This window comes from Rhea americana, unplaced genomic scaffold (assembly GCF_003343005.1).
Source record: "Rhea americana isolate MKP2758 unplaced genomic scaffold, rheAme1 scaffold_110, whole genome shotgun sequence".
NCBI lineage: Eukaryota > Metazoa > Chordata > Aves > Rheiformes > Rheidae > Rhea > Rhea americana.
Window position 1 is genome coordinate 1,268,491 of NW_028185151.1, and position 24,532 is coordinate 1,293,022.

A 24,532-nucleotide genomic window follows, 5' to 3' on the forward strand; every position below is an offset into this window, starting at 1 on the left:
CAGTTTCCAGATGATAAAGATATGAGAAACCATGGGGAAAAGAAGCTGTAAAAATCTCATATTTAGAGTCAAAGAACCAAACTGCAGTGCATGAATAAAGGAAAGGTTGAAAYTGATTGCATCATTGGTTGAAAGGGCTATGGGTTGCTGCTGTCAGGTAGCAGTGCCTCATGTCTTTTATGYAGTTCCTTTTTACCTCTCTTTCTCATCTCTGAAGGGAAGGGTCAACGTACATCCTGCATATGTCGTGCAGAGTTGTTCCAGATAGGTTTTGGAGAGTAAATTCCTTGCTGACTCGTGACTATTTTCTTTTGCAATGAGAAATGAAAATTGCCTACACTTATTGTGCAATCCTATAATTGACAAATATTGTTATTCCTTATAGTATTATCCCAATGTTTTAGTAAGTGTGTTATTATGTTAATTCACTTTGTGCTGTCCTGCTAGTTTATGGTCAGAATAGTTGCCAGATGAAGCTGAAAGCTATTATTTCTTATTTCTATGCTGACTAATTAGTCTTTTGTTTCCTTGTATCAGAAAGTCACAGACGCAGTGAGTTTAAAGCTAATCAATTACTATACATGTACTGCATGAAATCAAACAGAAAAGGCATTTAGCATGCTCACTTTCTGATATAGCAATAGCTCTGAGCTTGTAGAGCTCCCATTTAYTTAAAGGTAGAGTACTGCATGGTCTTATACAAATTTAAAGTAAACTAATTTGTATTTTCTCTAAAAGAGTAACAGCAATAGTCAAACAGCAATAGCAAATTTGTCTGTTCAGGATTTGACCATGCAGAACTCCTACTGAAGCCAATGGGAGGTGGGCACCTGGTCCCTCTACAAGCATAGTCTAATTCACTATTTATTTTACTGAAACTTTGGACTTGCTGTTCCATTAATTGACTGTTCTCTTTGTCTTTGTATTTACTTTCCCAGATGTTCCAGCCTATCATTTTACTTATTCTCATCCTTGTATTATTTTCATCCCTTTCATACACAACAATATTTAAACTTGTCTTCCTTTTTACACTGTTTTTTGTACTGTAAACCATTCATCATTTASTGTTCATTGTAGTATTATTTTCAGTTTGTTTATTTTGTCCACCCTCCAAGATAAGAACTACAAGAGACATAGTTTCTGTAATAACCACTGCTGTAAAAACACTGAAGACTACTTGTTTGCCAAAAACAAAAAAAAAAAAACCCAAAGCCAAAAAAGCAAAACATATACCAAAAAGTCACCCAGTCGAATAGGAAACCTCTCACCAAGGTATTCCAGGTAAGCAAACAAAAACCAGTATTTTTCACTTTGTCTGATTTTATCACTTATAAATAAAATATTCCTGAGTGAATTGAACAAATTTAACTAATATTCATTAATGTGTACCAAACTAGAAGCAAAGCAGAATTGTGCAGGGTGGATGTGAGGAGTCTGTTCCTTTTTTCTTCCCACTCCCAGAAAAGGAATTTGTATTCTAGCCACATATAAATAGTAAACCCACATTCAGTATATATTCTGCAACTGTATTCCACAACATGTAATATGTTCTGCATGATTTTGATGATATGGTTTTTCAGCACTGTATTATGTGGATTAGACACCCAAGTTCTGCCCTACAGTAGCAGTTTTGCATTAATCTGTCTCAGAAAGGATGATATTTTTTAGCTTCTGTTTACATTACTGAGAGTTCTGGATTTGCAGCTCATTTTAAGTCTGTAGTGTGAACATGATAGTTCGCGCTGGAGAACTGCTTGGTTACTTCTTTGGTGAATTGCATTTGACGTGTGGGGAGAGAGGGGGGGGGATGAAATCGGAGTGCTTGATGTAGAATGCTTATTTGGAAATGGAGCAAGGAAGCTGAGCCCGCTGAGAGTGACATAGGGTGGGGAGATGCCTCAGAGTAGGCGAGGAGTCTTGTGAGAGCGGTAAGCTGGTTGTATTCTGTATTATTATGGAAAAATGGCCACACAATATGGTGTCGGTGGTCAAATATCAGTGTTCCGACCTGACCTAAAGAAAGCAATGCTGGTTACCTCGTCTGATGTCAAAACAGTGTTCCCTAACAACCTACTTTATCAGATATCGGTGTAGCCTTGCAGCTGCCTGGGTCCTGCTTGCTCTCATTCAGGTTTCAGAAAAAGTTTAGAATTAACATAATGACTCTTGGCTTAGTGAGTGACCTTGCCATCCAACCATGCCGGCGGTGAGTGACCACAGATGAGGGATGCTTSTGTGCACATCTGTGTTCCTCTGCATCGATGACCGCTGTATATTCCTGTTTTACCTTCAAGAGGCTGCAGTGAGAACAGAGATGACTCATGATATCCCTCCCTGTCACACTGCAACTGAGCAGTTTTTGGGGTAGTAGATCCTCCACTGTGAAAACTTCACTTCAAATGGCCAATAGAGCTCAGTGTTCTTTTCTGATTTATTCAGCCTGTGTTGAAACCATCCAACAGATTTGAATTCTCCAAAGTCGATCGTTTAGAAGTACGTAAGTCTATTGATGAAGTTTTATCAGGCAGATGCCGTGATAAAGGCTTTGGTAATAAATACTGGTATTAAGTAAAGCAGCTGCTTTTCCACATAGCAGTAATGATTCCCTTTGATTTATCATGCCAGCACTCTGTTCACTTCACTTGTTCCCAGGTGAGAACAGTTCATCTCCATGCCTCTCTCCAACTAATCAGAATCCTGCCAAGGGTTGTGCCCTGCTGCATGAAATAATTCTGTTTTGAGAGGTGAGCAGATGTTAGGCAATGGAATTTATTTTATGGGAACTAAAAAGGTAGTAAACTCACAACGTTCAGAATTAAACAAAACTCATATTTTTCTCCTTACTTCTCTAGCTTTCTCTCTGCAAGCTCTCTTCAAGTACAGTAACCTCAATCAGTAAATTCACCTATGTTGATTTAATCCAAACACTTATTCCTACCCAGGGGTATTGTCTTTATTATTTATTTCAAAGTTTTCAAGAGATATGTAAAAGAACATGATAATGAACAAAGTAGAGATAAGTAGATAGCCTGGTCTCGTATCCTGAGAGAGAGGACTTTTGAGAGAAAGTCAGGCCCAGAGCAATCTAGAAGAGTTTCTAAAATACTGTAATTTATGCTCATTTGCTTAAAAGCAGTGTATTTGGAACTATTATGACAATGCATGGTCTAATCACATTTGCTCTCGACTTTGAATTTCTATAGCCTTAAAGATAGTTTTCAAGTCACAGCATGATCACTTGGAGAAAGCCCTTCTGCTTTTCTCTCAGTCATCCAGATTTCCCAGCAAGTGTCTGATAAGTTTCTTTTTTTCCCACATGGTTTTGCAATGCAGACATTTTAAAAAGTGATAATTCTAGGCTTACACTTGTCATATCAAATCTTAGCACAAGACTGACTTTATGTTTGTCTCTTTTTTTTTAACACCCCCTTGGGGGAATAAATATAATTTTCTTAAATGTTATTGAATCTGTCCCATAAAAGAGAAAATATCAAATAGCTCTGGTCTGGGGTTTTAGGCTTTTTGATTTTAACTCATCCCTTTCTCAGTCTTCTACATAATAAAGATGAGTAGAGAAGACTTGGTTTACATTGAGTATCAGCACTAATGTAAAATAGTGGGAAAACTTAATTCACTGAATTCACATGTTGAATACATTTTGGAAGTAATTTGGAAAAGATATGCTTCATTCCTAGATATCAGGAAAGATATTAGGAAAGAGGTTTGTGAACCTCTTGAGTCAAGAGGTGGAGATAGCCCTACATAGGACTGGCAATTATAACCTCATTGATTTCTCACAGTGATTTTCTTTGCATATAGCTTTAGGTTTACTTCATGTGAACTGAACTTTCCTCACCTTAATTCAGTGAGATATCAAGAAACCAAATCAAAGTTCAGAATTTTAGGACATTTAGGGTGCTATTGCAGCAGCTGACAATCTGAAATGAAAGGATACAAAGGCATCCTGGACCATTTCAGAAGCTTCCCACAGGCTTTATATCTGTGATGAGCAAGGAGAACTGTGAGGACCGCTGCAAACCTCAATATAGAGAAACCTCTATGAGAAATGAGCCCTTTTATCGACAACCTTCTGCATCCAGCTTGAAGGGAATGATGAACTGCTTATCTTTTTCACACCAGATACTGCAGAGAAGTTCACAGCCGCGTCCCTCATTTTTCTCTATTTTAAAAGCTGCTGAGAAAGCTAATAAAATCAACACAGGCATTTATCCATAGCCAGAAGGTAACATCTAGCCAACAAAATAAATGCTCTGCCTTGCTAAATTGGAATGACTCGGTCTCGCAAAGAAACATAATTACACTTGTCAGGAAAGGAAGCAGATTCTCCCCCACTCGGTTACTGGCCTGGTGGGCAAAGTCCAGCCCACAGGTCAGTGAGTAAATCACTGCTGATTCATTAAATTCCATCTGCCACATGGATTATAATTCTTAATAGCAATAATAGTAAGAAAAAGAACATAAGATACTGCTTTTATGTGACAACAAGCCAAATATTCCAGGTTATCTATCTATTCAAATCTCAGTTATACTGATGGCAAATTCACAGGTCCCATTTTGGAAATAAAGAATAACTTAGAATGTGCTGCAATACCAAATATAGTGGATATGTAAAAGAGTTTCTGTCTCTGTTGATCAGTTGTAGAACATCTTTGTATTATTACACTTGTCATTCAGACAAAAGGAGGAGCGATTCTGATGCTCCCAATTTGTTTCCCAGAGGCAATGCCCGTGATTTGCAGCTCCCCCTCTAGTGGGCTTTTCTCTAGTTGYTGATGTTTGTTCTGGTGGCATTAAAGTACAGTAAGAGAAACACAGAGAAAATTTAACCAGGAGCAGTGGCCAAATTGTCATTAGCTGAACAAAAGCAAGGCATTTTTGAACAGGCAGATACCTGCACCATTGGTTTTTCTTGTGTGGAGCTGCTCAAATGATTCAGACCTCAGTAATATAAACACAGGAAGTATAATGAAGTTCATAAATTACTTGAGTAGTCACACTACATATGTTTTAATTTGCGTAATATTTCAGGGATTAAAGAAATTATCATTGCTGAGCATGAGAGGAGGCTGAATTAAACCAAATTGAAGTAAGGGGTTTTTTTCAAATGAAGGAAAAGCCCTTCAACAATAAAGCATAGGGTTTAGTAACCAAAGTAGGATTAATATTTGTAAGTGTACTTACAGAATAAAACTCAGATGGTAAGGAAGCTTTCACCGTCTTAGTAACCAACCTTCATGTAGTACGTTTCATTTCAAAGGTCATCGTTACAGTAAGTCACCCCAAGTCATTTCATGAACAAATGACAGGCGGTTCCTCTGGAACACAATACAGGAACGACACAAGTATGCAGTCCTATCAAGCTAGGGAACGTCGTACTTACTGCTGCTGGTAGGCCTATTGAAGTAAATCTGGCAACTCACACAACACCGAGGTCTAAGCGTTAGAAAGGTGACGTAAAAGTACACAAAAATGCTGCACAACCTTTTAATGGTAAGCAACATCCACTTGAAATGGATGCAAGAATCTTGTTCTGTGGAATAGAATTAATGCAAATCTGAATTTGGGCAGGATTTTAGGATTAATATTCCCTTCTTGCAAATTAAAAGGAAAAAAAATGAATTTTAAACTGAAGATTGCTTTAATTTTACATTACTCTGAAAGACTAAATTTGTTTCTTGTATTCTCACTGCATTCAGTCCATGCTCATCCAGAAAGAAGAGATCTTCTTGCATATATAGATCTAATTCTGATGCTTTTACACCCGTGTAAATTGGAAGTAACAGAGATAAATTTTTATGTCATTTAGAATATGCATTTTTTTCCTTTAATGCAACCAGAAAAATGCAAATAATTTTGTCCTATTTAGAGTCAGCTCTGAATGCCCTGACAATATACTTCTACAAATATTTTCTTCGCTGTTACAGAAAAATTCCAATGATACTAGGGTGATCATCTTCTCCAGGATCAGTGATATTTCTTTCAGCTAAAAATAACCATGCCTGAAGCCCCAGTTAGAGAGAGTAAGTGTCTGCTGACACATGTCACCAGTGCTTCAGAATCAAAACTAGGAGACAGCAGGTGCCACAGTGCAGAAATATGCCCGGCAGTCGGAATACAGAAAATTGCCAAAAACATGACTGTCTAAATATGTGTTATAAAAAGACATGAACTGCACATGAACTTTGGGAGTTGTTTACAAAAAGAAGCTGAGCTTTGGCATATTGRATGCCCTTCCTTCTAGTCACCCCAGAATTCGATAGGTGAGTAGGAGACTTCTAAAGGCATCAGTATCAGGGACCTAATTCCCATTGGCTTAGATTTCTGTCCCTGATTTTCTTTTAATGCTGGGGGAAGTGATATTCAAACCCAGTTTCTGCCATTACACCTGCAGTAATAGGGGAAATTACATTTTTTTAAGTAAACATCTAAAGTATCTGCCACTGCCACTGGTTTCTAATGTAATCTTGGAGAAGTGTACACTCTGTTCGCTCTGTACCCATGCTAGTATATAATATATACATTTGAAGAAGCGTAGAATGGTAAGAGAAGACAGAAGTTCTTCTCTCTTCTGCCTGTTTCCTGACTTATGTATACACTTTCGGGATTTATTTGCTGAGATTCTTGAGGCGTAAAAAATAACATTATTCAGGAATCTGATGTTGCAGTTGGGTTGATTACAGTGGTAGCAATACTGTTCTTTCTTCTTGTTACCGAGTTTATGCTGGCACAGCAAAATGAATGTGCTATAACCTAGCTAATATAGCAGAAACGAAAATAGTTATCTGAAATGATCTTAAGCACAGAATAGCAACCAAAGTACACATTCAAGGTCCTGGATTATAGCCCATGCTAGTACCTGTACTCTTTGATTTCAGTTTTGCTGTTAATAAAAGCAGATCAAATGAGGCCTATGTTAAACTGACCCATTTTTCCTACATGGGCACAGACTACTAGCTAGACCATGGCCACATTTATGGGAATGTGTCAGAGATATGATGAAGAAAAAATTAGCAGAGGATTCCTCTAAAGTGCCATTGCATCATTTCTGTTGAGGTGCTGACTTTTAGCAAAAGCAGGACTGYTGCTGGGTATGGACAAAATATGCTTTGCCTGTGGAAGCAATATGTCAGATGTAATAAACCTATGATGGATTTGTTGCTTATCTTGCCCATATCAGAGCCCAGAAAGCCCTTTCCTGCTGTGTCTGGTGCTGCTAAAGAATGGACTATCTTCATTTGTGGGATAAATGTTTTTTTTTTCAACAAAAGCAAAAGTCACTACATGTAAGGGTGTCAGGAGCAATSAGCCCAGGTTTTTAGAGCTCTCTTTGCTGTGTTTTGTTCTAGCTTTGCTCTTGACTTTTCCATAGGAGGAAGAATTTAAAATGTCCCTTGACCTATGTGCAGCAACATTCAGTTTTGCGTGCCTAGCCTCGAGCTGTCTCTGAACAGTTGTCCTGGTGCTGAGGGKAGGCCAGGAAATTTCCTTTTTCTACGCATGATCCTACAAAAGAGTGTGTTTAGAATAGTGCCAGTAGCCATCCGGGATAGGCAATTCTGCATGGCCTATACGTGGCCAGGGAGGACAAAGACATATCTAATGCTTTTCCAAGGCAACACGTCCTTGCAGTGATGATCAACAGGTATGATGAATATGGGGACATTTTTAATAAATAAGAAAATGTTTTCTTCAAACAGCCATTTTCCAAAGTAGGACAGCGCTTTGAAAATAGAGCTGGGGTTAAATTATGCTCTTGCTCAAGGAAACAATACAATTTAAGTTCAAGGAGTCATGTATGTGAGAAGGCAGAGCTCCTTCACAAGCCTGTGAWCTTCTTCAAGTTTCCTACCTCTTTAGTGAAAGCCATATGGCTAAGCCCCTCTCACAGCCCTCCCTGAGCCCCCTAAGGGCCTGATCTAAAGCTCGGTGGTGTTATATGGAGGGCCCCACTGATCTGAGTGAGGTTCAGCTCTACTCTCCTAATAAGCAGCTTGCTCTCCCACTTATTTCTTATTCCTCACATAGACAAATATATAGGATTTTACTTGAGTGAAAACTCAAGCCTGAGATTTAGTCTATTTTTTTCTTTAATTCTATTATGTTTTAATTCAAAAAGTTTAYATAACAAGACAAGGGGCATTGAGTTAGTAGTATTAAATATACAAGAATAATAGTGTGTGCTGAGGAGCAATGGAGGAGTGAAAAAAAATGTTTTCAGATTCTGTCTTCGTTTGCACTGGTGCAGCTGTGCTGGCTTCAGTGAGGAGACAGCACTGTGGCACCCAGCTCCCAGCTGCGGGCTCGGTTCAGCTCCCAGGCGCTCAGACTTCACTCCCAGCGGTGCCAGCTGGCATGTTTGGAAGTAACCTCCCGACAGAAAGGCACACTGTAATTTTATGAAAGAAGGATTTTTGAATCCTGAGAGTATAGAGGCTGAGAATTTTCTTCAGGAACATTCAGTTGTGTACTGGGAGCACCTTTATTCAGGTTTAAATGATTTGAAATGTTTGCAGATAGCCCAAGTCCCATTATTTATCTTACATGGCAGCAGAATAACCACCCAAGTAATGCATTCACTGGGACTTACAGCTAGACCATATAAGGAGAAAAAATGTGTTTTCCCTGAAACCTGCTTTGGTATTTACTGTAAAATGCACCCAGAATTAAAATCTTTATGCTGCACATGGATTTTATCCCAGATACGGCTCATTGTTCTCAAGAGAAAAGTGCTGACTAAGCTAAGTGCACCTGAAGCCTCCTATCGTGTCCTTCCTATCACAGATCCTCCTGTCATCAGCTGATCTGCTCTGCCCACAAAAATATATATCACTTCTGCTCAGTGCATTTGAAGACACACATCTAATGGCAGCATTTGACCATTATTTTATGGGGCATGAGACAAATACTGTGTGGCCCTTCTCCAAGTATACATAGGGACGAACCTTCCCTGAAATATGAAATTTCTTACGATGGTTGGTCTCAACCACTGTCCACAGATGCATCCAAGTGTGGCAGTACACAAGTACCTGGCAGGGCGGTGGCATCTGTATGCAGCTTCTGCCCGTGGGGGAGGACCTCGCTGTGCCAAGTGAAGGCAGCCCAGCAACCAATTTTGAAACCAAATGGCACCAGCTGATGTCCACACTGCTTAGGGCTATTCTTTCTAAGGAATTTTTTTTCTGAGAGTGAGCCTGTGGAAATGGGTCCCAAACAGAGGGAGGGAAGGAGCTACAGCTAAATTTAGCAGGGCAGATAAATCATGTGATTACTGTGCCTGCTGGAGTTGCCCAGATGGAGTGGAAAGCCAGTGGAAACCAGGCCAAGTTTACATGTGTCTGTAACCTATAATGGAGAAACAGTTACAGCRAAGCCCATGAGCAAAGATGGCAATTTGACACAGTGTGCAAGAGTCCCCATGCCTCCGTGGTGGGCAGAGATGCAAAGAGTAAGCCAGCGCTCCTCACACCTGTGGCTGCAGCCCAACCAGCCATGGAGCTGGCCAGCAGGTCTCCTGTGGACTCTCGCCTGCTGGAGCAGAAGATCCCTTTCCTCACCCTGTACCTGCCCTTGCTATGTACACCCCCAGGGCTTTAAATTCAGGTATATGTGAAGCATCCTTGCTAGTCTTACACTGGGATGAGTTTCCCTGTAAAAGGAAGATTCTCCATCCAATTCCAACCACTTTCTATTGCTGAGAAACAAAGTATCTTAACAGACTGGACAATCCAATCCAGAATCTTTATAAAGTAGCAGGAATATTTGGTACATCTCAGAGAAACCATTATCACTATTCCCAGAATGCCAGACAATAAGATTACATGATACCCAATAATTCCATACTTTCTAAGTGATAACACATTTTAATACAGAAGAAGCTTTGAGGGAGGAGCAGTTTGCTTTTCGCTCTTTAAGATAGCTCTTAATCAACAAAATTGCCTATTTAAATCAACCTTCTTTACAAAACAGTTTATAATAATCAAGCTACAAAGCTAAAAATAATAATAAAAAATATAACCCTGAAAACTGGATTTGGAAGGCATAAAATAATCTTCCTTTGCAACATGGATGCTAATAAAAGAAGTCTAAAATTGCCTATTGTCATAGCTTTAATGTTAACACTGGCTGCTTTGGCAAGCTTTAAAGACTGGGCTGCACTGTGAAACCTAAAAATGTCCTGGACTTGGAGTTGTTTACACAAAATATGAGGAGATATAAAGTTACAGAGCTGGGGGTTGGAAGAGATGGCTTTAAAACCATCCTCCATGCACTGACGTCACATGGAAGCCAGCTGCTAGGATGATGCTAAACGGAACTGTTTTTCAGTTTGCAAAAGTTGTGGAGTTACTCAAAGAGATTTGCAAACGCTGCCCCGTTTGAAAGGTTGATCTTGTTTAGCTTTCTTTTTCCTTTTAAAGATCAAGATTTGCAGAACTGGATCTCAGCTAGCTATGCATTTCATTGCTTTCACTGCTATTTAGAAATGGACTGCAAAACTTCTGAAGAATCTCTTACTCCATGAAAGGTATGGGCTTGTTTTATTTTAAATTAGTATTTTTGAACAGTTTTGAACAGTTAAGATTTAAAAAAACAGTGAAGATTACTAATGTGGCAGACAGTTATTTAAACATCTCCCTAATGTTCCTATTTACATGTTATGTGGTGTTTAGGTATGTTATATTTGTTCTTTATTTGTACGGACTCTGGATTGGTTCAATCAGTTTCTCCCGAGCAGGGACGGATATATTAACAAAACGGAGATGACAGGTAACATTCTGAACAATTCAGTCTTGATATTTTTCTTTTTCATTTTCTCTTCCTTTTTCTTTCTCTTTTCCTTACTTTTTTCTCTTTCTTCCTTCCTTCTTTCTTTCCTTCTTTTTCCTTCCTTCTGTCCTTCCATCCTTTCTTTCTTTTTCTTCCTTCCTTCCTCCCTCTCTTCCTCTCTTCCTCTTCCTTTTCAACTGTCACTTCTTTTTAGGTACAAAGTGCACAGTATTGTAACACCTGTCATTCTTTTATAACTCAGTAAATCAATAAATAAATTTACAATTTCCTTAGTTATCCAAAATACAGCACCTTGTTGGAAATATAGTTTGCTTTTTTCCTAAAATCAAGGGAAGACTTGTATATCTAAATGGTTATGCACATCCAGTCTAGCTAATCTCTGTTGAAAAATAACATCTTCTCTACTGAAGACACTACAGATTATTTTCAGAAGTTCCATACTCCAGGTAGAGGTCGACTTCAAACTATTCTGCATTTTTAATATGTGTATAGAAAGGGCATAGGTAAGACATGGGGGAATAGCAACATTATCATTAAATAGTAGCTTAAAATATTTTTTTCTTGAGAGGARGGAGGATGAGAGGAGAAGTAAAGGGAAAATGCAGCTGATGTAGACAAAATTGATTATTTGCTTGAAGTTGATTGCTGTAATGAGCTTCTGACCTTGTCTAGGACATGTAGAAAAAACCAATACTACAAGAGCACAGAGATACTGTTCTGGTCCACACAGAAAATGAAAATCATGCTTGCCTTTTGCTTACATAAAAATGATATAGATTCTTAAACTAAAAAAAGAGAGAGAGAGAGAGAGAGAAGTGGCATTTTACATCGTATTTGGTTGCATAAGCCATGTGAAATACCCATGAGGACACCCTAGCACTGCCTGCAGACAGAGGGTTTATTACCAAGGCTACAGATCTGAGTTTATTCCTGGTTCCCAGGAAGGAAAAAGAACAAATGGACAACTCCCCTCACGCCCCCCCCAAAAAAAAAAAAAAAAAAAAAAAAAGAAAAAAGAAAAAGAAAAAGAAACACAAAGAGATAGGAGTTAAAACTCTTAGAGGAATCTGCCCAACATAAAAAAGCAGCAAAACTGTATAGTCATCCAGCTGCTAACATCAATAAACAAGATCTTTCAGGATTTGTGTCAAAAGGAAATCAGAGAAGCATAAGAAGCAGCACAAGCTTTCTGTGGAGCTAATGTAAACTTTTCCAAGACTTCATTACATTTTGATGGTCTCCAATCTGTTTCTATACKTGGAATGCCATATAAAACAGCTTGTACATTGTGAAGGTGGATGCAAACATGGCAATTAATAGTTCTCAGCACTAGGAAACAACAAGCAGTTTTTTAGTGCTATATGCATACTTTAAAGGATTACAGATTATATATCTATTCTGATCTTATATATAAAACTATTGTGTATAGTCTTGAGTTTCTCTGCAGTAATATGTATTTATTGCTGCTGACTGAATCATGGTCACTGGGAGACTCACGGATTGTCTCGTGAGGCGGAGTATGCTTGTATCTCTGGTTCATGACTTGACAGTGTTTCCACAGTTTATCTATGTCTTTCTGGCACACATCTGAAAGAATCCAGAGGAGCAGAGTTGATAGAGAAATTACTTTGATATATTTCTTTGAGATGTCCTGGAAAAGTTATAAAGGCATAAATGTAGCAAAAAAACAACAAAAAAAAAACCCAAAAAACCAAATGACTGTACCAAAAGTTGCAACCTTTGAACCAGCAAAGTGAGAAAGCATTGAAATGGCTGTAAAGTTCTTTAGCAATAGACATTTAGACTGCAACAGATCTTTAATGTAGCAGAATTTTTATGTAAGTTCTTTTTCATTGACACTTACTGAAGTCTTTGGCACAAAGCTGAAACTTTGGTCTGCAGAGGTGCAGTCTCTGTAGCCTGGCTGCCTTCCCTAAGAAGCCATGAGCAAACCAGTGCTTGACTTCTCTTATGTTGAGAATGCTGTATTGTCTTTCAGCAGCTCTCTTAGTTGCAGGGAGTTTTTTTTTTTTTTTTTAAGAGCTGCTCTGTATCCTTCTAGGCAGCTGGAAAAAGAAAAGATATGAAATCTATCTGTAGATAGTTCAGGGACAGATTGCCATTTCAGAGCTCCAAGACAGCTGTGAGGCAAAGTTTGTAAGAGCTAAGCTCCAATACCATGTTATATGGTGGCATGGTGACACTGTTGTGAAACAGCCTGGCAGAGCTGTTCAGAGCATAATCAGCCTGTTCTCAATGATCTCAATCCAAAACTCTTTGGGGTGAATGGTTTTCATAGAATCATAGAATCAGTAAGGTTGGTAGGGACCTCTGGAGATCATCTAGTTAAACCTCCCTGCTCAAGCAGGGTSACCTAGAGCATGGTAGACAGAGGTGCATCCAGGTGGGCCTTGAAGATCTCCAGAGAAGGAGACTCCACAGCCTCTCTGGGCAACCTGTTCCAGTGCTCCATCACTCTCACAGGGAAGAAATTCCCCCTCACGGTCAGGCGGAACTTCCTGTGCTTCAATTTCTGCCCATTGCCTCTTGTCCTGTCACACGGGACAACTGAAAAGAGTTTGTCCCCGTCCCCTGGACACCCTCCCTTCAGGTACTTGTACACATTGGTAAGATCCCCCCTCAGTCTTCTCTTCCCCATGCTGAAGAGACCCAGCTCTCGCAGCCGTTCCTCATAGGGCAGATGCTCCAGCCCTCTGATCATCTTTGTAGCCCTATGCTGGGCTCTCTCCAGTAGCTCCATGTCTCTCTTGTCCTGGGGGAGCCCAGAAATGGACASAGGACTCAAGATGAGGCCTCAGCAGGGCTGAGGAGAGGGKCAGGATCACCTCCCTCCACCTGCTGGCAACACTCTGCCTAATGCACCCCAGGAGACCATTGGCCTTCTTGGCCACAAGGGCACATTGCTGGCTTATGGTCAACTTGTCATCCACCAGCACTCCCAGGTCCTTCTCTGCAGAGCTGCTCTCCAGAAGGTCAGCCCCCAGCTTGTGCTGGTGCTAGGGTTATTTCTCCCTAGGTGCAGGACCCTGCACTTGCCCTTGTTGAACCTCATGAGGTTCCTCTCTGCCCAGCTCTCCAGCCTGTCCAGGTCTCTCTGAATGGCAGCACAGCCCCCAGGTGTGTCAGCCGCTCCTCCCAGCTTGGTATCATTGGCAAACTTGCTGAGGAGGCAYTCTGTCCCCTCATCCAGGTCATTGATGAAGAAGTTGAACAGATGGGACCCAGTCCTGAGCTGTGGTTGATGCCACTAGCCACAGGCCTCCAACTAGACTGCACACCACTGAGGACAACCCTCTGAGCTCTGCCTTTCAGMCAGTTCTCAATCCACCTCACTGTCCACTTACCTAACCCACACYTCCTGAGCTTCTCTAGGAAGATGTTATGGGAGACAGTGTCAAAAGCCTTTCTGAAGTCAAGGTATACAATGYCCACTGCTCTCCCCTCATCTACCCAGCCAGTCAGTCCATCAGAGAAGGCTATCAGATTGGTTAGGCAGGATTTCCGCTTGGTGAATCCATATTGGCTGCTCCTAATCACCTTCTTTTCCTCCATATGTCTGGAGATGATATCCAGAATGAGCTGTTCCATCACCTTTCCAGGGATGGAGGTGAGGCTGACCGGCCTATAGTTGCCTGGATCCTCATTCTTGCCCTTCTTGAAGACTGGAGTGACATTGGCCTTCTTCCAGTCCTCAGGCACCTCTCCAGTTCTCCATGACTTTTCAAAGATGATGGAGAGCGGCCTGGCAACAACATCCGCCAGCTCCCTCAGTACCCGTGGGTGCAKCCCATCTGGGCCCATGGATTTGTGGATGTCTAGCCTGCCCAGAAGGCTCTAATCCTATCCTCCTCAACCAAAGGAAAGTCTTCCCTTCTCCAGTTTTGCTACCACCGCATTTGAACTGGGCACTTGGTAGTTGTCAGTTGAAACTTCCTGTAGCAAGACTTCATATGATGCAAAGACCTGAGCAACCTGTTGGGCTTCAGCCGAGCTCTCTGCTTATTGACTAATGAAAGATGCTGATTTCAATTTTGGCATCAGCTCACCAGTCAGATGAAATAATGCAGATACTGGTAAGCTGTGATTATAGCTACAGCTGAATCAACATGATTTGCCTAATAAAATACAGGATGAGGAAGAACTTTACATGAAGCTCAAGAATGAATATTCACTATATCAAAGAAGATGTGGAAGATAAAATGAACAGTTCCTGTGAGCTGGCAAGCACTGACTCCAAGTCAGGGAAATGAACAGTTTCCAGAAGTGTGAACTAGATGTATTGCTAGTTAATTCTGTGATAATTTGCTCATTTGCCCATACACTTGCTTTCTGGTAGGAGACCAAAGCAATCCAGAGGCATTTTGTTATTAGAAATAGATTGCATGTCCACCAAAGTAACATAAAGGCTTACTTTGGGAGCCAAATCTAACAGACTCGAGTATCAATACGTATGTACAAGCTATGATACCACAGAAGCTGTTATAACTTCTATGAATGGGGAGTTTTGGCCTTGTTGACATAGTGATGTGCTAACAGTAGTGGAGTTTCCATTTTCAAACCTAAGGAAGCAAGAGGAAGGCCAGCACATAAAATCTTTAACTTTTTTCCCCCCAAAGTTAACAGATTTCCAGCTAAATTTCAATTAGTGGAATCAGAGAATAGGTTCCAGTCCCTAAGCTGGTCATGGAACTAATGTTTATTTAGATCTGTGTATCTAGATTACATTAACTCTTTCTAGTGCCCTATAGTTCTTTATATAGTAGAATGATGTTTTCTACTGTATGTATTTGTAGCATGTAAATAACTTTTCTTTCCTGTTTTCCTTCAAGTATTCTAAAGCATTCATATAAACGTGAGAATTTGCTTCAAGTACAAAGTTTATAGTCTTCAATTACTAAAAGAATGTCATAGTTTTTGTCATGCTACATGCATGTGTGAAAAGATTACCCAGATGGGGCAACAAACCCGGGGGGCTAAAAGCTAAAATCAAGTACAAATAAGACTTATTTTGATAAACTTCCAGGAAACATTCAGGAAAGAAGGAAAAACCTAGAGCTGTCTTCTTGCTGTTACCCAAACTGAAGCCATGGACCTACGTAAACAACTGGAGAATACTGAGAACTGGAATAAAGAGAAGATGGAATTGTTGGAGAGATTTGACAATGAAAGGAAAGAATGGGAATGTCAATGGAAGGTCATGCAGAAGAAAATAGAAGAGGTACCTTTAGACAAAAGTCTGAACATTAACATTTTCACTTAAGTTTTGTCAGTGGCTACAGGTCACTTCTATGATTTTTTAAATGAGTTATTTCCTATTCCCTATCTGTCACTGGGAGTTTCTAATAGCTGATGGTAGGATACAAAGCTAGGGTTAAGCAGTATTTGCAACTGCTTATTTAATACTCACAAATAAGGAGCAGGAGCTTAAGTGTCTCTTTGTGTCAAATTTGCTATAATATTGTTGGCTGCATATACTGCTGCCAGATCTTCTGAGCATAAGCCGATAAGCCGCAATGCTCATTTTATACGTGTTTTTAAAAGTATGGACATGCTGAACACGCCTACGTGTATGTGGTTTAGGAAAATGCGTATTTAGTAGCAAAATTTTGATCGAAGTATCATAATATAATTCTCTGGTAAAAAGTAATTGCTTGGAACAAATCTTCTGGCATAGATGGTAATATTAAAAAGAATGTCATACATCAAACACTGCATGATGCAGAATTATTCTGGCAAGAATCTGCTCCATTTATGGATGATGTTTAGCAGAGAAAATGGCTACGGTGAATATTGTGAAAGCCCTGACACAACTTGTGTTTACACATAGTAACAAACACTCCCTCTCTGCTATTTCTAATGCATCTCTTTCCAGAAATAGTTTAGGCAATTATTTATTATTCTTTTATCCCCAAATTATCACTTTGGCAGAACCCTCTGGCACTCCATAATGCACACACTGAATCTTCCTTGGCAATGTATATGGGCAAGCTTTTCATCAGTGAGCTTTCCACATTTTTCATTCTAATATACACATGAAGTAGTTTTGCTTGCTCTTTGCCAACACTGTCCTGTGGCGGAGCAGCACAGGAATGTATGGCAGAGATTGCTCACATGAAATTATGAGAAGGAAAATGATCAGCGCCAAATGAACTGCAGCCATACACTGCTCTCAGCCTGCAGCATAACCCCATAATGTTAACTCTCTTATATTTTTCCTGTACTTCTTTTGGACTTTGATATGATAGCCATGGCCACCTTCTGCCTTTTTGTGTTATGCCATTTCTGTGCTGTCTTACTTAGTTTCACCACCAAGGTGRGAGTGCTTCAAAAGTTAGTGATGTAATCTGTGTATATAGTTGAATATAATTTTGTTTGGTTTATAAATTGTTTTGGAATGAAGATAATATGTTGTGATAAGGTATTCTGATGTGATAGTATTATTAGAAGTCCTGATAACAGCAGCAAAGACCATGTGTATTCCATGTTTTTTCGCTAGCATGTGGGTTAGGGAAGCATGACATTAGCATGTGGGTTAGGAATGAAAAAGTGGTGAAGAATGGAATGGAGCTGAGGGCAAGAGTATTAAGCAAACAGCTGGGTACTACAGGACCAGACGAAACTGGAAGATATTGTGAGGCTATTGGTATCCCATGATTGCTTCTTTCTTAAGCTATCTGTAGCTGCCTGTGATTTCAGTTACCTCAAATTTCTTTCAGAAAGTCACATGGCTGGAGAAAGAGGTGATACTTTGTAAATACCATCGTCTACTAACTAAAAAACTAACATCATCTACTAACTAAAAAATCTTTCAACCCACACCCAGTGTTAGTGAGTAAAGAAGCATCGCTCAGAACAGAAGATAAATATGTTCTTTCATTGTAAAGATCATCAGAGTATCATGATTTAATAGAGGATTTTACTCTTTTTTCAGCTTTACCAGGAGGTAAAACTTAGACGGGAGAACAATATGATTGTCCATGATAATAAGGACATTCATAGCAAGATGCTGCAGCTGTCCATGTATTCCCCTACTTCAGAAGAGAGTGACAGAGCGGAACTGAACTATCAATACAATGTGGCAAATGACAGGAAGGAAAAAGGGAGTTTGCTCAGTAAAACAGGACAAGATGGTAAAGAAACCAGAGCCAAGACGAAAAGCAATGATCCATTAAGGGACAATCTGGCCTTTGAGAACCATGAGGAACCTGAAGACAGCCTCAGCATCAAAGCTTCCAAGAAAAATACAAAGAATTATATTGGTGATCTCAATGTAGTAAGTAAAGTTTTAGCATGTTTCAGTTACAAGGGTGAGGAAAACAGGGAGGTCTTTGGCCTGCSAGGGTTAACCCAAAGAACTGATCTCCCTGATTTTAGCTTCCCAGCAACGTATTGTTACTCCCTCATCTGTTTCCTCCTTAGTTTGTTATTTATGAGTATCTTAGCACTGATTAAATGCCTCAGTTCATAACTTGGGGGCATTTTCCTATCTTTCCTTGTACTACTTTGCTCTGCTCTGATTTTTATATGTAAATAATCACAAATTTAAAAATAATTACAGAGATACCATTTAAAACACTTGCATTAAAGAAATATTTTTATATTTAAAGGCTCTTAAAGAACTTGCCAGAGTTAGTGAAGAATTATGCAGCTATCAAGAGGAAATTCGGAAGAAGTCCAACCACAGAAGGTAAAAACATTATTTGGCCTCTTTATATTAGAGAAAGAAAATGAGTAAAAATACAGGAGACTTACTGTGCTCCTGTACATTTTGAAGTTGGGAGAGAAGGGGGAGTGYAATTTAATTATTTAGGATCTGGGTAGGTTCCATCTTCTGAGTGTTTCAGTGCTCAGAGTAAAACGTTCAAATGAAATATGTTGAAATATAATCCAAGGCCATAGTTTACCTAGAGAAACTACAAAATGACAGTATTTATATGAGATGAAATTGTACCTGTCTCTAATGACTGTACAGAGGATTAGAAGAGTGAAAAGATTTTTCTCTCTGTCCCTGTCTCATTTCCATTTTATACAACGTTATATGGGTACGTTAGGCTGGAGGGTTCTTTTCATTAAGATCAAATCCACTTAAGTGATGGGGATGTGCCAGGGATTGAGAATCCAAGAGCACAAACAAAGCAAGAGAAGGGAGAGCCACCATACATTTGTACTAACGGAGAGATGGTAAGCCATGCCCTGAGAAGAAYTGTAAATTAATATTCCATCATCTGCTGTAATTTCAATGTTCATGGTTTCCTTACCAGCTAAATACCAGTCTTTCTCTTGAGCTGTGCAAAAATGCTCAGCAGGTAAGACTGCACCCGTGTTGTGGCAGGRTACAGACCATGAAAGAGATTGGCAGAAGCTATGTAGTTTAACTAGGAAGCCTGCGTGGTGGCAGGCTCTTCCGAGATGCTCAAAAAGAGCAGAGGTATTCCTTACACTCCCCCATGCAACCACATGCATGCCCAGTCAGTGTGCTGAATGTCACTAAGTTATTACTGCAACTAGGTTAATGTTCGTATCTTTAAAGCAAATAGAGTAGTAAGTGATGAATAGTTTCTAAATGCAGGCTGAGGATGGTGATTTTGAACAGACCTCAAAAGATAGATTTTTACTGTTATGTTTAATGTTAGGAAACCTACACAAGGGACRTGCTATGTCTTAAGGATTTCCTCACTCAGTTTGTCGGTAGAATTTCACTGCAGTTGTTAAAACTTGTAACATCCCACTAGCCTTCCTGTAGGATAGTTAAAAGAAAACATCAACAAATACTCTGAAAGATAATCCCAGTGACAAGGGAAAGGAATACAAGATTCCCTTAGTTGAGCTTTTCTCAAATTCTTTGTATGTGTTTCAAATATGTTGGGTGTATCAGCTGCAGCAGAACTGTTCCCAAATCCTTTTWAAGCAGCTAATCTTAAAGCACCTGTTCATAGGGAGAATGAATCCATGTTGAGGTCCCCTGAGAGAATATTCTTATTACTCTTCTTTAAAATGCTTCTCCTTTTATGTCCAGAATGAAGTCACTTCCTTTCCTGGGGGAATTTGAAGAAACCGAAAACACGGTTATTCTGCCTGAGATGAACCATGTGTCCAGCAATGAATCACAGACTTCAGTTGCGTTTGAAACAGAGGAGGATAATAATAGGAAGAATCTGATGAACACCAAAGGTTTGAAGGACTTGTCTTGCAGTGCTGGTGATAGAGAAACAGACTTCAGACCTTGGCAAAAGAAAGAAGCTCCACCAGTTCCTCCACGGAGCACTTCTCGGCACCTGACGAACTCAYTTTCTGCAGTTGTACAGCTTTTTGAAGCACCAATAAGAGATCCAGGTKTCAAAAGCAATTGCAAGATTCAGGACTGTAGGAGTGGAAATAAACTGATGACTCCTTCACCTGTGAAACAAGATGAAACTGCTGTGGCCTGTGCAAATGAAAGACAGACTGTAAAAGGTCCTGTGATTGTAACTGCTGCAATACCTGTAACCAAAAACGAGTGCAGTGTACCAGCAGGTTTCTGCCGCAACACATGGGCATATGATGTGGGCAAACTTGGAAAGGATAGTAAAAGTGAGCCTTCCGCACTGTCAGCCCAGAAGAGTTGTTCAGATGGAAATATGGCCCAAAACAAGATGCACCAGAAACAAAATCTCAAGTCTCATAGCAGTCGTTATTACGGTAATGACTTTTATGCCCCTGCTGCCCTGCACAATGATCTTTTGGGTGACTCTAGGTGTACTTTGGGTAGGACCCAAAGAAATGAAACTTTAGCAGCAAAGATTGATGAGTTTAACCGGACTGTATTTCATACAGATAAATGTAACAAYTCTTCGCAGGAAAACCAGATGCTTCGAACAGTGTTGGAAGATCACAAACCTTGCAACTCACTGTGTGACACTGCGATTAGCAGGACAGAGACTGTAAATACCTCCTGTATTTCAGCTCCCAAAATCTCTTCAGMAAAGGAACAGGAAACTAGCAACCCCAGTAAAGTTATCAGACCAGCAGGGCAACAAAAGCAAATAAGTGGACTTCCAAATACAAGTGGTTATAGGCACATGCTTCAKGAGCATGACTGGAGACCAAGTAATTTGTCTGGTCGCCCACGTTCAGCTGACTCAAGGTCAAACTACGGTGTTGTTGAAAAGCTTTTGAAAAACTATGAAAAATCAACAGTGACTTCTCCATGTAACACAAAGTGCTGCAAAGATAAGTGGACACAGGCAAATTCCGAGTTCATGGATGGGGGTTGTGAGACATCGAGTCAGTATTTAGAAATGCTCCAGACTGACCAAGAAAAGCAAGAATTTCCGAGGAATTCAGCCAGACATATTGGGCAGCAACTCAAGCAAGGAAAAGAGAGGCAGAAGTTACCAGAGGTAAGCTTTGTAAGGGTGGCAAAAACAAAATAATTCAGTTTTATATCAAACTTCAGATTCTAAAATGTTTCAAGGTAATATGATACTGTAAATAACTATGTAAAATTAGACACTTTAGGCCAGGATCTGGATGAATCAGGTGTAACTCCTGTGAAGTTAGAGCTACATAGAAGCATATGAATAAGCATGACCATAGTAATGACATGCACCAGATTTTGATCTCTGTTGTTCAGGTGTAAAATGAATTTAACTGCAGTGTCACTGCAGTGCAGGTATTTAAAAAACAGAATTAATGAAAATTGCAATCAGATTTTAGCTCCTTGAAGCTTTCAGTAATAAAGCAAACTCCTCTTACTCATGGGTCTGAGTTGCAGGCTTGCCATATATATTCAAGCATAGGCCTGCAGGAACCAAAGAGTATGGCATAACTGATTAATTTACAGTTGGCTGAATTTTATTTGCAAAAGTTTWAAACTCTTGCCTTTGCCTACATTCTTTCTTAAGAAAATGAGAAACAGATGTTTTTGAAAATGTGCTGTTAGTTAGAGGTTCTGTAAATGGCCACAAGGAAAGAAAAGTCACAGTTTTCCCCCTAAAAGCTCACTGGTCAAAGAGCACAAAGAGATATGCCCCTTACCACCTCAGAAAAGAGAAGGCAAATGTGTTTGGAGCTGAAAAACTTAAATGAGTCAGATTGTCAGCTGGTATCCCTTTAACTGTCACAAGTCCACAGATTTCAGTGGAGCTATGTGGATTTAAACAGCTGAGAATCTGACCCTGTAGATTTTCCTCTGCATATCTTTATGTCAGTGTTGCGGTGGTGCAACATCATGCTTATCAGAAACATCTTTACTACAGCTTAGAAGGAAAAAAAATGGGAAGCATTGATTTCTTTATCTATCTAATGAAGATTTGATAGGAAAACAGGTTTTCATCGATGGATGTGTATGGAAAAAATAATAACCACATAATGGTCATAACTTACATCAGTATAAGCCAGAATAACTTTACTAAGCCAATGGGATTTTTTTCTTCATAGAATTATACTTTGTGCTATCATTTCTATCTGTATGAAGTGAAAGTAGAATACAGCCTGATTAGGGGGTAGCACTTTAGATCTAGCAGCACTCCCTTCACACAGATATGAAGAACTACAATGGCATGAGGCATGGAGGAATTTGGGTTATTTTYACTATTTCAGATTTATATCATTGTAGCTAAGATCAAAATCTGTTGTTATTTTCTGTGCTGTGTTGTGTGTGTCAATGCTGTGCATGCAGACGTGGCACTACATTAATAAATAAGCACCATAAATAATCTATGAAGCATAAACAGCTTCATGTTGCACTAATGGAAACAGTTCTTAGCAAGATGTGACTGCTGAAACAGGATCTATCAAAAAGATGCCTGAAAAGTRCATAGATCTTACTCCAGTTATGTAAGACAGTATTCTGAATTTTATGTATAGAACAGTATACAGAGTTCATTCACAAAACACCTAAAAATGAAAAGAAATCTGCAGGATCAGTGAATGTCAGGTTTGACTTACATTAACATTTTATAACTTTTAATGTGTCAGACACTTGTCTCCACATGTTTTAAACTGCAACCAGTGTGAGAATCCCTATACATAGAAATATGTGTTCTTTTGCATTCTGTGGATTACTGTGTGCCTTTTAATAGCTTAAGACCACCTGTTCTGAGGTCACCCCAAATGTTCCTACATTCCCTTTGCATTCCACAAAAGCCTTTTGTGCTGTAGCTTGTTAAAGCAAAGAGTTGCATTTGTGTTCTAGGTATCTGTGCCAGCTAAATGTTCAAGTGGGAAAGGTTTCTCCCGGCCAGCTCGGCCAGCAAATCGACGCTTACCTTCCAGATGGGCATCCAGATCACCATCAGCACCACCTGCTATGAGAAGAACAACGTACAACTATTCTGTCTCCTTTCGGTCAGAGACCTCRGTAGTCTGAACTCAGAGATGGGTTGAATGGTGTCGTGAAAGCTCCACACCTCGTTATGTCTGTGTTCGGTATGTGTTATAGCAACCAGTTCTACACTGTTGTATCTTGTCTGAGAGTGATCCCATCACTTGACTTGCTGGACAAAGCATTTTGAATCTTCAGTCATCATCACAGTCTTCAGTGTTTTTATTGAGATGAAGTAACTATGCCCCCATTTTTCTCTGTTTTTTTTTTTGTTTGTTTGTTTGTTTGTTTTTTCTGGCAATCACTTACAAGGAATTTTTTTTGAATGATATCTTCTTTAATTTGCCACTCAATTTTGAGTTGAAACAATGTATAGTGCTGTATATTCTGACTCTTCTGCAAACAGCAGAAGGTAAAGCTGTGTGCATGATCATGTGTTTGTAGGTGCATGTGTTGGAATAAGAAATCTACAGGTCTGTATTTAGAAGAGACAAATTGTGCTAGTGTTGACATTGAAATTACAACTTATATGCCTACATATATATATTCTTTGTGTTTATTTTAAAAAGTTTGAAATATACAGTCCTGATGACATTTATATTTTGTATATCTTTTACATAGGTTCACAAGTGTAGTATTTAATGTACAAAAGCTAAATATGCATTTTTGTGACTGATTGCAGCGATAATGCCTTGCACAATACGTATCTGAAGCAGACCAGCTCAACTGATTCCTCAGTCATGCTTCATGGCATCCTTGTTCGGTTTCCTAATCCATATGATGCTAACTCAAAGTACCCAAACATATTTTTTCTGAATTAAAATATTATATGATTTGTACCACATTAGCCTTTTTCAGCACCAGAGACATTCCTGAAAAATTCCAGTCCCTTAAAAAGCTTAAATGTGCCATTATATATATATAGCATACTGTAAACATTTAACTTTAGTAGATTTGACTAGTGTAATATACAATTTATGAAGGGAAGAAAAGGGTTGTGTAAGCTCAGTTCTGTAAAGCTTATTTTTCCTTCTAGCATTATACTTTGAGGTTTGGTGAAGTCAGATAGCAATGAACTTGTTTACTTTCACTCAAGGCAGGAGAACAGGGACTGTTGTTGTTCCCAGTGCTGCAGATACACTTCTTTTTTACTCTTCTCCTAGATTAGAGTGCCTGAGCCAATTGCTAACTCATTGCCTCCTGACTGACTTATGGCAGTCGGCTATGAAGTTTACTTGCGCTGTGCAAAAAGCTGCATGTGGTATGGAAATATTGCATTGAGATATGATCACAGTGGCGCCCGAAATCCTAGACAAATGGCATTGGGAGTATGTTTTTCCCATCATCTGACTCTGCATTATTGGCCACCCAAGTGATGTGTATGGATATGTATGGATCTAC

The 24,532-nt window shown here is 39.5% G+C and overlaps 1 protein-coding gene across 2 annotated transcripts; it reads left to right on the plus strand.

Annotated features, from left to right (window-relative positions):
* The first annotated feature begins 1,055 nt into the window (after nt 1-1,055).
* KIAA0408 (KIAA0408 ortholog) lies at nt 1,056-23,669 on the plus strand. 2 transcript variants are annotated; one of them, XM_085314120.1, is made up of 7 exons: nt 1,056-1,281; nt 10,437-10,543; nt 15,851-16,045; nt 17,759-18,100; nt 18,435-18,514; nt 19,844-21,206; nt 23,003-23,669. In XM_085314120.1, the coding sequence occupies exons 3-7, from the start codon at nt 15,914-15,916 to the stop codon at nt 23,174-23,176; spliced, it is 2,091 nt and encodes a 696-aa protein (XP_085170246.1). In that variant the 5' UTR covers nt 1,056-1,281; nt 10,437-10,543; nt 15,851-15,913; the 3' UTR covers nt 23,177-23,669. The 2 variants fall into 2 exon arrangements, with proteins under 2 accessions (XP_085170246.1, XP_085170237.1); XM_085314111.1 differs by lacking the exons at nt 1,056-1,281; nt 10,437-10,543 and adding an exon at nt 10,721-10,785.
* Nucleotides 23,670-24,532: the final 863 nt, after the last annotated feature.